The 13,623-nt window shown below is 32.8% G+C and overlaps 1 protein-coding gene across 1 annotated transcript; it reads left to right on the top strand.

Moving 5' to 3' along the window:
• The first annotated feature begins 824 nt into the window (after window positions 1-824).
• LOC108486549 (conserved oligomeric Golgi complex subunit 4-like) lies at window positions 825-6,434 on the top strand. The gene is made up of 2 exons (XM_017790667.2): window positions 825-3,092; window positions 5,744-6,434. The coding sequence occupies exons 1-2, from the start codon at window positions 1,479-1,481 to the stop codon at window positions 6,371-6,373; spliced, it is 2,244 nt and encodes a 747-aa protein (XP_017646156.1). The 5' UTR covers window positions 825-1,478; the 3' UTR covers window positions 6,374-6,434.
• The last annotated feature ends 7,189 nt before the right edge of the window (window positions 6,435-13,623 follow it).

The raw sequence follows: 13,623 nt of genomic DNA, 5'->3' as shown, positions 1-13,623 counted from the left end.
AGATCAATTATATCTTAAAAATACTTTTAAAATGAGATAATTAATTTTTAAAATTATGTTAAAATCAAAATTTAACATACATAATAATATATATAATAAATAAATGTTTATATAATAATATATATAATAAATAATTAATTATCTAATTAATTTTTATTTAATTAAATATTTATCTAAACAGAAAAAGCATAGATTCATAATTTTAATGGTTGTGTACCTTATTATATGATATATGATATAGATTGTTATTAATATATATTTATAATATTTCTGATTTTCTTTTCTTATTTTCAATATTTTGTCCAATTAAACCAATTAATTAAAATTGATATTTTGAGTATTAAAACATGGGTAAATTATCCTTTAAAATTATGTCATTCCTATTTTTATTATTTCAAAATAATATTATTAAGGACTACTATTAATAATTTTAAGCATTTTGGTCACTCAATTAAGCATCATTCGATTGTGTCTGCCATGTGTGTTTTATTTTATATGTTATTAAATAAATTCCCAAAAAAATTAAATCGTTTTGGTTTGCCCCAACAAATCCAACTTGAAATTACAATGTAAGAAACTCAGATTTTAATTTTGCCTAACTTGTTGTTTTAGCTCAAGGAAAAATGGCTTAAATGAAAGATGGGAAGATTTTATATACCTTCGATACTAGATAACCTTTGATGCTGGACAGACATATTGCTAGCTTTCCAAATGGCAATATTCTCAAAAGCTTCAATGGACGCACAGAGTGTATGTTGACAGAATTACAATACTCATTGCCCTCAGTTTTGAACCCATAATTGAGATTACAAAGTTGATGGAGGTGACAATGATAGATGTTCCGTGTATACACTATCGCATGTCATCCACACACCATAGCTAGAAACAGGCGTTGCATATCTGCTCGCTGAAACAAAGCATTGCTTAAACCTGTCGTGATCATGTTGTAACCAACCTTGACGAGGTCCTCATACTCGCAAGTACCGTTGACGACGTCGTGAGGATCTGATGTTGGTATTAAGTGGCGCATGCGAAGTGCCAAATGGAGAATTAAGGCACTGGTGGGGAAGAATAGTATTGGGAAGTAACGGTAGAGATGAGGATAGTAGTGAGAGTGAGAGGAGAAGAGCTGCCACTACAGTTATAGATGGCATTAAAATACGATTGTTTTGGATAAAATGACTTAATTTTTTAGGGAATTTAATTTATGACATGTACTTCACAGGCACAATCAGCATTTTGTTTGGTGTTTAATGGAAGAGTGACCAGAATGCTGAAGTTATCAACAGCAGCGCTTAAATTGATAAATTTTATTTTAATGTGAATAAAATAGGAACTGGTAATTTTAGAGGGACTAATGGATAGTTTAGCCTTATCAGTTAAGCAAACCGTTGTCATAGTATTGCGTAAAGTCGAAAAACGAAGCTAAATCTGAGTCAGAACCTCCCAAGAAAGGTTAGCATTGAGGGAAGAAAGCAATGCCGTTGATGAGAAGCAGCTCCCTCCCCAAACCAGCCGAATCAGCGGAGCACCGCACTGACACCTCAGTTAAATTCGGCACTCCCAAGGCCCTCGACTACGTCCGCTCCCTTACCGACGTAGGAGCCATGACGCGTCTCCTCCACGAATGCGTCGCTTACCAGCGAGCCCTCGATCTAGACCTAGACACCCTCCTCTCCCAGCGTTCCGATCTCGATAAGACTCTCAACAACCTCCAAAGATTCGCTGACGTTCTCGACATCGTCAAGGCCGAATCCGATCACATGCTCTCCAACATCACCTCCACCTGTGACCTCGCCGACCAAGTCAGCCGCAAGGTCCGCGAACTCGACCTCGCTCAATCCCGCGTTAACTCCACGCTCCTCCGCATTGACGCCATTGTAGAGAGCGGTAATTGCATCAATGGCGTCAAAAGCGCTCTCGACGCTGAGGATTACGAGTCAGCCACCGAATACGTACGGACGTTTCTGGAGATCGATGATAAGTTTAAGGATTCTCGATCCGACCAAAGGGAACAGTTGTTAGCGTCGAAGAAGCTGCTGGAAGGGATTGTAAAGAAGAAACTCACGGCTGCCGTGGATCAAAGGGATCATCCTACGATTTCGAGATTTATTAAGCTTTATTCGCCCTTGGGGCTTGATGAAGAAGGCTTGCAAATTTATGTTGGGTATTTGAAGAAAGTGATTGGGATGAGATCTAGATTAGAATTTGAGTATTTGATTGAGTTAGTGGAACAGAGCCATGGACAAAATCAGAACCATCAAGTAAATTTTGTTGGGTGTTTGACTAATTTGTTTAAAGATATTGTTTTGGCTGTCGAGGAAAATGACGAGATTTTAAGGAGTTTTTGTGGAGAAGATGGAGCGGCGTATGCAATTTTTGAGTTACAAGAGGAATGTGATTCAAGGGGTTCTTTGATTTTGAAAAAATATATGGAATTTAGGAAATTGGCTAAGTTGTCTTCTGAGATCAATGCTCAGAATAATCATTTGTTAACTGTTGGAGCACCCGATGGAGCCAATCCGAGGGAGATCGAGTTGTATTTAGAAGAAATACTGTCCTTGATGCAACTTGGTGAAGATTACACACAATATATGATCTCAAAGATCAAGGGGATGCCAACTGTGGATCCAGATTTAGTCCTGCGGGCCACTAAAGCTTTTAGGGCAGGAAGTTTTAGCAAAGTTGTTCAAGATTTTACTGGTTTTTACGTGATTTTGGAGGGATTCTTTATGGTGGAAAATGTGAGGAAAGCAATTGGGATTGATGAACATGTATCTGATAGCCTTACTACTTCAATGGTGGATGATGTGTTTTATGTTTTGCAAAGTTGCTTGCGAAGGGCAATTTCTACTTCTAATATTAGTTCTGTGGTTGCGGTACTGAGCGGTGCTAGTAGTTTGCTGAATAATGAATACTATGAAGCTTTGCAACTGAAATTAAGAGAACCAAATCTTGGGGCAAAGCTGATCTTGGGTGGTGATGGTGTTCAAAAGACTGGGACCGAGATAGCTACAGCACTGAATAATATAGATCTTAGCAGTGAGTATGTTCTGAAACTAAAACATGAAATTGAAGAGCAGTGTGCCGAGGTCAGTGGTTTAGCTGCTTTTTGTTCTTCTAATTTGTTCATGCATCTAATTGCTTACAATTTGATCACCTGCGGCATATTAGTGAATTTCCATGATTTTTGTTTACTTATTTCAAGTATATAGTTTATTTCTTTCTGGTTTTAGGAGTTATAAAAACATTGATGGTTCTCCATAATTACAGTTTAAGAAAGCTCAGATCTAGAGACAAGGTTCATAGGGACAGTGGGGCATAGAAAAAGAGAGGAAAAGAGAAAATAAACTATTAAAATAAAGTTCATAAAAGGATCACTATTATTATCTGCTTGCTCAGTGAATTAAAGTTTACATCATTTAACTGCCAATGGTTGGATCTTGTTGTTATGATTTTATGAACTGGGTAATCTTTTGATAAACTTAATACTTAGGGAGTTTGGTAAGCCCTGTGTTAGGCTGAGTTTTGAGGATATGTAGGAAAGATGTATCACTGCGAGTATTTTGAATGGCAACAATTGTTTGAGAATTCAACTTTCAAGGAAAGATTGGTTTGAAGGGAAAGTAGAAACTTTGAGAGAGTTTTCCTAACCTTTTTTTTTTTTTTTTTGTTCTGTAGGGATAAAACATCAAAAACAGTTAACCATAACAAAGCCTTTGTTTAGCCACCTGACTAATATCATCATGCAAAAGCATAAGAGTTTAAGGCTGAAAGGTACAGATTTAGTTTTTTTAATGTTATATGAGTTTAAGGCTGAAAATGTAATAAATAACTCTAATGTCATCAAAAATGTTTCTTGAGCTATGATTGTAGTATTTAAGAGAAAGTTGCGTAAGATAAAGGAAAAACTCACTAGTGCAATGGCCATGAACAATGCTATTGTATATGCAGCTACATTTGTTAACCAAGATATGTTCATGAATCGAAATCTCATTTTCTAGTATCGAGTATCATATCTTAAGATGCGGTACAAATTTAGAATTAACTAAAAGAAACATATATATACATGTAAGATAAACCAAAAATATTATATCTATACTACATATTAATAGGATTGAGTCATTCTGTAAATGAAATAGAAACCATGGTTGTTTTGTATTATATATTTTTAAATAAAAGGTTTCATGTTATCTTGCTAAGAAACAGCCTAAACTTTTTGCTTTTAGTTTAAAGTATTTAGAAAATATGTTTATAAGTTCTTTTGGGTTAAAAAAAAGTATTAAAATTGTATTTTAGGTAACTAAGTTTAATCAAATTTTAATTCGGCCTGAACCAAATTAACCACGAGCGTATTGAAGTTCATTGTACAATACACATTGATTTGATTGTGTATTGATAGGTAAGCCAGCAATTCATAATAAAACCAAGTCTCCGTACAAATACATATTGATTTTCTAGTGAATCAAATCGGATGTGCTTCATAAAACTTAACATAGGGTCATTTGAGTAGGTCAAATCCCACAGAGATATTCAGGTACAAATAAAATTTTTTGGCTTAAAAGATGTACAATTCTGATGCTTAAATGCACCCCTCCATCACTGGCCAAGCTACTCCCATGTTCTATATTGAAGACAGGGCCTTATCCTTTTGTAGACATATTTTGAAGCGTTTTATATAAGTTGTTAAGCAATGTTATCTTCAATCAGTTATGTTTGTGTTTGATGTGGCTTTATACTCAAGTTAGGCCTCCCCACTTATTGTATTAGTGTTTAGGTTGGGTGCATGACATGGAACAACATAACGGCCCAAGTTTGTTGTCTTGTTTGTTGCTACTTATTTTTTTCTGCCCACATTTTAGGCTCGTTTGTTTTTGTTGTTAGTGTTGGACTACACGTTAGGGATAATATTTGGTGGTGCTATCAATGCTACTTAAGTACTGAGTTTCTGTAGGAATATTCTGTAAATAGTTTAGGAATATTTTGTAGATATTTTTTTTTATTAAAATCCCTTATTTTAAGGGATCATATCTCCTAATGGTTATGGGTTATAACCAGTTTCTTATGACATATTCAAATTGGACAACTTCACCAATTGTAAACGATTTAAGTTGGATGCTGAATACATGATAAATTTTCAAAAGTGGGCTTTTATGTTCCCTAATATATTAAATTGTAATCCATTTTATAGTTGTGCATTATTTAAGAAGTTAACTGGTTAGTGCTAATGTATCCGAAAGTTCTTGAAGATTTTGTACTAGAGTATGTCATGCTATTGGAGATTTTGCAAGTTAGAACTTCATAATATTCTCAGGTGGTTTTTTCTTGAACAAGCTTTGGTGCCAATTCTTGCTGAGCATATGACTTAATGGTTCATGCACCTAAAAAGAGACAAAAGTGCAGTTTAGGAATTCAGACTAACTGGAAAAGCTTTGATATCTTGTTTCTTGCAGCCTCTATTTTTGATATTGGAATCAATGTATGCAGATTGGTCCAGTTGCTAGCTATTCTAGAACTTATATACATTATGTTGGTACCAAACAGTGATCCCTACTATATGATAAGAGTTGTGTGATGACTTTTGTACTTTCTCTTGATGACTTCAGGGCTTGTGATAAATAGTTTCTTGGAACACGCTCAATTTTGCTTCTGTTGCTGGTGCTTCTGTGCATTAGCCTGTTTTTCAAGCTTGTGTTGTTATCTAAGTATCCACACTGTATTTACCGTTTTGCATTCTCTTCAGGTGTTTCCTGCACCGGTTGAAAGGGAAAAGGTGAAATTTTGTTTGTCTGAGCTGGCTGACTTAAGCAACACTTTCAGACAAGCCTTGAATGCTGGTATGGAACAACTTGTGGCAACTGTGACACCTCGATTCCGCCCAGTATTAGACAGTGTAGCAACCATCTGCTATGAACTATCAGAGTCTGAATATGCAGATAATGAGGTTAATGATCCGTGGTTACAGAGGCTTCTTCATGCGGTTGAAATTAATGTGGCTTGGCTCCAACCTCTAATGACTGGTAACAACTATGATGCATTTGTACATTTGGTGCTTGACTTCATTGTGAAGCGGCTGGAGGTGATAATGACGCAGAAAAGGTTTAGTCAGCTCGGAGGGCTTCAGCTTGACAGAGATACCAGAGCTTTGGTAAGCCATTTCTCGGGGATGACACAGAAGACAGTGAGAGACAAATTTGCTCGTCTCACACAAATGGCAGCGATCCTGAACTTGGAAAAGGTTTCCGAAATTCTGGATTTCTGGGGTGAGAACTCAGGACCAATGACCTGGAGACTGACCTCTGCTGAGGTTAGGAGAGTTTTGAGTCTTAGGATTGATTTTAAACCTGAAGCAATTGCTGCTTTGAAATTGTAAGACCCCGCAAAGTTTCTCCCTTTTATAATGATAATTGTCTTGCATTCTTTGCCTTTTGCCATTTTCATTGATATGAGTAAATAATATAAAGTATCAAACAGAGTACATCTTCTGGATTAATTAACTATTGAGTTTGTGACCAAACTTATATTTTTTTGGCAATTTATTGATTGTTTTAAAAAAGTTTATGGAAATATTTAAATTGTGGACCTCAATGTCTTCAGTGGGAGCCATTTCACTTCGATGGTGATTTTCTTTTGTTTCTGCCTCTACATCTATGCTATGCATGGTTGTGGATGGTTAATTAAGGTATTTTTTATTCTCATTTTGCAGTCCATGAAAATTCTTTTGATATTAGTAACTGCTCTATCATTTTAAAGTTTTCAACTTAAAATAAATCTTATTTCAAATAAATGACTAAATTTAAAATATATTTTAGAATTAATATGTATTTAAATTTAATCTTAATTCAAAATCTAATTTGAAAATATTTAAAATAAATATTAAATTAAATAATTTTTACAATTTTATGGTGAAAAAATTGTATAAAATAATGAAAAAATAATTAAGAAGGGGACGTTTTGTCTCAAAAACCAATTATATGAAAATGTTACTTGCCGTCATTATTTCAATGAATCACATTCTCATGGCTAAGGGAAAGAAACATTCCCAAAAAAGATGATACTTTTTACCATGCCAAATGTGGGAATCGCTCTCCCACTAGTTAAAGTCTCAGAAAAGTGATAAATTTATATGATACCAAATACTTTTATGATTGTCGACAATGAAAGTATCATTTTTAATCTAAATTGGTATCTAAGTATTTTATGTTTCATTTGGTTGACATATATTGATTGACAACTTTTTTTTCTTTAGGAAAAGATCTTAATTGCTCAACTTTTGCCAAATCTTAGCTTTGTTGGCAGTAACTTTGGTCTTTGGCTGATTATTGGTTGTGATTTTTTTAATAGTATTTCTTCATTTTTATTTTATCTTTAATCACATTTTACGTTATGGTGGTTTTATTTTGTCCACTCTATTTTTTCTAGAAGCAATAATAGTTTTAGTTTTAGTTTTTAGTTTCTAGTTCTCTTTTAGCATATCTATGAGATTTGCCAAGTTAAGGGTGCTGCCAGATCTATTAAAAACCTTTCTCGGAGAGCATTGTCATGATAGAGCATAGTGACGGTATTTGTAAAATTAGAATTCAATATGATGAGGAGGAGGATAAGCCATCAAAGATTTGGTCTTTTATGCATCATTGATGCGGTAGGTCTCTTGGGGTTCTTAGTAATGGTTTCATGGTTGAATGGAGTTCATCGTCAAGTTGATTTGTTGATGGTGGGGTTAGGACACAATTTTCAATAGTTTGATCAAAGTGATGCATCTGTGGTTTGTTTCTAAATTCTTTTAGTGTTGCATTTACTGTCAATTTGTCTTTCTCTTTTTTTTTTTTGAGATTATTTTGCGCATATAATATTTTTGCATCAAGTTGTAATGTCTTATTTATTATTTGTACTAAATCTCATGTGTTTGTATTCTTTATATTCATGGTTTTCATTAATGCTAGTATTTTATTTAAAAAAGTTCTTTTGGTTCACCACGAAAAAATTATTTGGTTCAAAATTTTGGTGTGTTTTAATCATTTCATGGTGTTTCAATTTGTAATGGTGAATATTTGCTTATAACGATGTATATGAAACCCATATTGGTTGGTATGACATTTTGATATTTTAAATAGATTTATTTTTATTTTAATTTTTTACTTTTATAAATACATTTAAAATTAAAATAAAATAACTAATTTAAGTTATAAATCTAATTTAAAATTTATATTTGCATATAAACATATTTTTATATATGTAATTAAAATATATTCTCATGCATACATACTTTGTCATTAAGAAACAAGAAATTAGGTTACACCATATAAAAATATTTAAAATGCTAATAAATTTGAAATGGTATATTAAATCACACCGATACAAGTATATAGCACAAGAAAAATAATATACCCATATTATGATTTTAACTACCTTAATTGATGTTATAAATCTTCGTGTTGATTTTTTTTAATTTGTAAGTGAATCAAACCAAGTTCAAGTTGGTAGAAAATCAAGCTCAATATCAATTCAAAATTAGTGATATGAAATCTGTTTTGAACTTGATTGACTTTAACTTTCAAATTCGAGTTGATTTGAGATTATTAGCTTTATTTTTCTAAAGTATTTTGATAAAAAAATATTAAGAATTAAATTAGATTTCTTAATCTCTTAATCAATTTTGAAAGAAACTTTTTAAAATATTTTCAAATATTATAAAAACTCAAAAACAAAGTTTACAAAATGCCATCAAAATGTTTTTTAGTAGCCCCAAGACCCTTCAAAATTGTTTTAAAGTTATAAGATCTTTTTAAGGCTAAGGATGCATTTGTTTGCTTGTAAAAGCTTTTACGGAAAAGCTTTTCAGCCTTTTCCAATATTTGTTTGGGTGAAAATAATTTCCCACCGTAAAACCATTTACAAAACACGGGAAAAGGAGCGTTTATTTTAGTAAAATGTCTTACAGATTTTATTTTGGTAAGACATTTTCCAAACCTGAAGCCTCTTCCCTTTCCCCTTCCCCTTCCCCTCCCCCATCCTTGCCATACTAATCTACTACTTGTCGTCAGCCAGCAGCGGTTTCACAAATACAAAGTCCCAAAACAAAAAAGAGTGAAGAAAGAAACTGAACGACCCCTTTTCTCAGTCGCTATCTCCGACTCTGCGATAACCGAGTGATCACACCAACCCCTGCCCAGAATGTTGTGCCGAGCATCAAGGCTAGTGGCCCGTCGACCCTTTTTGGCAGCAAGGGGTAGACCCTTCTCCACTGATCTGCTAGCGGCCCCCTCTGCGGATGCCACGTTCACGGAGGCGTGGACTAAAGTGATCCCCAATATCGACCCTCCTAAAACTCCTCCATCTTTCATGCAACCTCGTCCTCCCACTCCTTCCTCCATTTCTTCCAAACCCACTGTCAATTTCGTCCTTCCTTATGCTTCTGAGTTGCCACCAAAGAGGTAACATTTGGGTTTTTTTTCTTTTTTAAAAATATATATTTTGGATATTTTTTATTTGTCTTCAATTCTATTTTCTGGGATTAGGATTGTGGAAATGAATATTTTCATGCTATTCTCCGGTAAAAGGCAAAATGTCAAATCTTTATTTTTTATTTATGCTGAAATTATGTTAGTTTTTTTTCGATAGAATGCAATGCCAATTACCTTTATTATCTTCTTTCTTTGTAATGGTGATGATCTGAATGGGTCTCTAATTGTATGAAGTTACTGTTAATTTCAAACATATGCCCTGTACAACTCCTAATGGTGAATTCATCCAATAATGATACCATTCAATGCAATCTTTAAATCGGGTTATAAATTTTGAAACAAAATTAAATTCCCTGAAAGACAGGACAACCAATATTGCACTACAATTTAAAGGGTATTTGTATTACCTTTGTTGATTTTCATATTCAAGGACTGATTATAAGATATCTTTTAGGCTTTTAACTGTAGCTCCTTTGTCCTAAAAGAAATGTTTGTTTTCATATTTGTTGTCTATTTATTGTTAATGCCATTTCTGCTACTCTTTTTAGATGAAAAAGTTAATGGCCATATCGGGCTTATTTGATTTTGAGTTCATTCGGAATGTACTTAAAAATGCAGTGACATTGATAACTAGTGTCCTTAAAATCCTGGAGTAGACAAATAGAGAGGGTTGTATTTTTATTAGCATTTGCTATCCTACTTTACTTCATGCATTTGCACACCTTGCTATCATGATATTTCTAAGCATTCACTCAGATACTTGAAGCATTTGTGTTGGAAAGTTGGATGTGCTTATATAAAACTTATCTGTTCATATTTTAGTTCCATAGTATTCCTTATTATGCTATATATATTTTTATTTAATTTTCAAAAGCATTTGCCTTGCTTTGAATTTTGGACATCGAATGGAACCTAATACTTTTGCACAATGGTAATTAGTTTCAGCTCATGGGCATAGGTTGGTAATGAGTGAAAAGATGTAATTCTAAAGGATTGCACTTAACTACCAAAACTACTGTCTATCTATCACTTATATTTGTTCCTTGAAGGATGATGAGATTACTTATACTTGATCAAGTTTGCTAATCCTTGCTATGATTTGATTCCACTATTCAAACATTTTTCTTACATTCCGTCTTTATTTCTCTTGATAGGTTCCAACACCAAAGGCCACTAAGAAATCTCTTATTATTCTCAAAATGTAATTCTGGCCATATCTATCCCTTCCTTTTAAACGGGTCACTCAATTGACAGAGTTAATTGTTGAAGGTTTATAAGGGGAAAGGGATAAGAGATTAATTCAAAAATCAAACTTAAGACTAATGTCAACTGAAGACTTGATATCAAATCCTTTGTCACTCCACTAGTGTTTATTTATGTTCTACTCTTTGTGTTTTGGTATGGTTTTACCTATGAAAATTGAAATAAAAATGAAACTTTTCATGGTGCCTTTGCCAAGCAGGAAAATCGTAGAATGTATGAAGGAAAATAATGGATAATATAGTCTTTTATGAATTAGCTCGATTATTATCAGCTTGTTGTGTTACTAGGAATATGTTACTCCATTGGTAATTAATAATTTACTAGGATAGGAAGTTTAAAAGTGGAGATGTTTTGATGTGTAGAGTTAGTTACTGCAAATGTTACAAATATGATATTGTGATTCCAAGATTTTGAGTATTGTTGTATGAAAATGAAGATTTATATAAATCATTGCAATATATGTAAAAATAATATAAAATATAAATTTAATAGATATAAAATAAGCTCAATTAAACAATGAAAAATTAATAAATTCTCGAATGTATGTTTGTTTAATTTAAAACAATTTTTGTAAAACATTTTCAGGAAATCTGCCAAACAATAGAAAATATTTTACACAGATTTATCCAAACACCAGAAAATATCAACTTTTCCAGAAAAGTAAGTCATTTTCCAGAAATCATTTTTCGGAAACCATTTTCAGCCAAACAAACGGACCATAAGTATTGATATCATGCATTGAGGTATCAATATTTGTCCCAAGTATTGATACCCAAGCTTGAAATATTGATAGATTACAAGACAATAGCTAAAAACACTTTCTAAAAGGGTAAAATATTGGTAACCTATTTAAGGTACCAATACCTGACCCAAGATATCAATACTCGACCTTTGACATCGATATACAAAATGAAGCCAATAGCCAAAAGCACAAACTAGAGGAGCAAGGCATCAATACTTGTTCTCAAGCTATCGATGCCTAAACATTTCTAACAACTATTTTTACATGAGGTATCGTCAATACTGCTTGCAGAATGTCTTAGATGCGCAAATTTAATGCTTCCACCAACTAAAAATTCCCTCAACAACTATTAAACAAAAAGAGGGTATAAATAAGGCCTCAAAACACTTAAGAGAAGCTAGAGATCAACATTCATAGTTCAAGAGTTTAATTTCTATCATTCTTATCTTTATTCTTTCCATGCTTATATTTTGTACATAAACCCTTATTGAGTTTATTTTTCATTCCATGCTTATATTTTTGTACATAAACCCTTATTGAGTTTATTTTTCATTCTTTCAAGTGTTTATTTGTATTTTTAGAGAGCTTAATTTTGTAAACACCTGCCTTAGAGAGCTTCTTATTCTTTTTACATCTTTTTAACCTTTGTAAAAGGGGAAGATTTTTTTTAGTTAATTTACAAAAACTAGGAAAAGGTTCTATCTTGCCCTAAGTAAAAGATAATGAGTTGTAAAGATTATACAATTTCTTTGAAATATACTAATTAATGAATTGGGGCTTAGTTGAGGAAAGCTAAGATAGTGGAGGTAGATAATTGAGGTTGAACCACTACAAACTATTGTGTCAAGATTTAAATTTTAAATTTTAAATTTCTCATTTGAATAATCAATTCACCTTATCTCGATGTTTATGAGCTTAAAAACTAGTATTTAAGCTAGAATTTTAGAGGAGATTTAACCACTAAGAGAAAATATCCAAAAGAAGCTAAAGCGATACAACAATAGAGATTCAAAATTTGTTGGAAAAATCAATTAAAATAGTTATGTTAAGTACAACAGAAGTTTAAAAAATTTCTTTGAAATTGAGTCATTATGTTATTTATAGTAAGAAACTTAACAGAAATAATGAAACTAATGGATATTGTGACACCCCATACCTGACTCGATCGCTAGATTCAAATTCATAACACATATTACATTGTCGGAGCAACTCAGACTAGCTCAATATCATTCTATTAAAATAAATAAAATAACATGTAAGCTCAGTTGAAACATATGAATATAATCAATGAATGTTAATGGAACACGTTTAAAATTTTTAGATGTTGTAAGAGGTTTAAAAACAATGTTAGGATTCGAACCCAAACTCATTTTTCTGAATTCTACTAGTGGTCTCGATGCAAGGTTTTCATGTCTTAAGACATGATAAAATTGATTTTTTATTCAATGTTGAAGTGTCTCGAGACATTAGGGTCACTGCCTTGAGACTAAAGCCTCCTTGTCTTGAGACTAGTCTCGAGATGTTCTTCCATTGTTTTCCTAATTTAGTTTCAATGTTTAGCTATCTTGAGACAAGATGTCTTGAGACCTAAAATAGGGCAAGTCTTTTTTAGCTTGATGTGCCCATGTCTCAGGACAAAGACCACTTTGTCTCGAGACCTAAATGAGATTGTCTCAAAACTTACTTAGTAAATTTTGAGACCATACTCAATGTGTTGCACCAAATGGTAAATTTTGTTATTGAGGTCTTAAGACACGTTTTTACTGTCTCAAGACTAAATGATTCAATGGCCTAAAATGCACATTTCAATGCTTCCAAAACTTAATCAAAAAACACCTAAACTTACCCAAACTTACACCAAACTTAAAACACATATTAACTTATTTGATCATCAATCAAACATATCATTCAGTGCATCACAACATAGCAAAATTAGAATGCATAATTAAACACTTATAATAATGCATCATTTTTTTTACTAATCAAGCATCAAAATTCATCACTCTAAAGATTATAGGTGAAACTACCTAAATATGCTACAAATATTAAAATAGACATTAAGCCATAAGACCAACCTAGGTTGTAACACCCAGACTTGGCGAAGTCTTGAGTCTGGGAGTGTAGGACAAAGGAAATTTGGTTAGCGCGATCTTC

The sequence above is a fragment of the Gossypium arboreum genome, chromosome 6, assembly GCF_025698485.1.
Source record: "Gossypium arboreum isolate Shixiya-1 chromosome 6, ASM2569848v2, whole genome shotgun sequence".
NCBI lineage: Eukaryota > Viridiplantae > Streptophyta > Magnoliopsida > Malvales > Malvaceae > Gossypium > Gossypium arboreum.
Note: the sequence above shows the minus strand (reverse complement) of the source record. Positions and strands in the feature narration are given on the sequence as shown.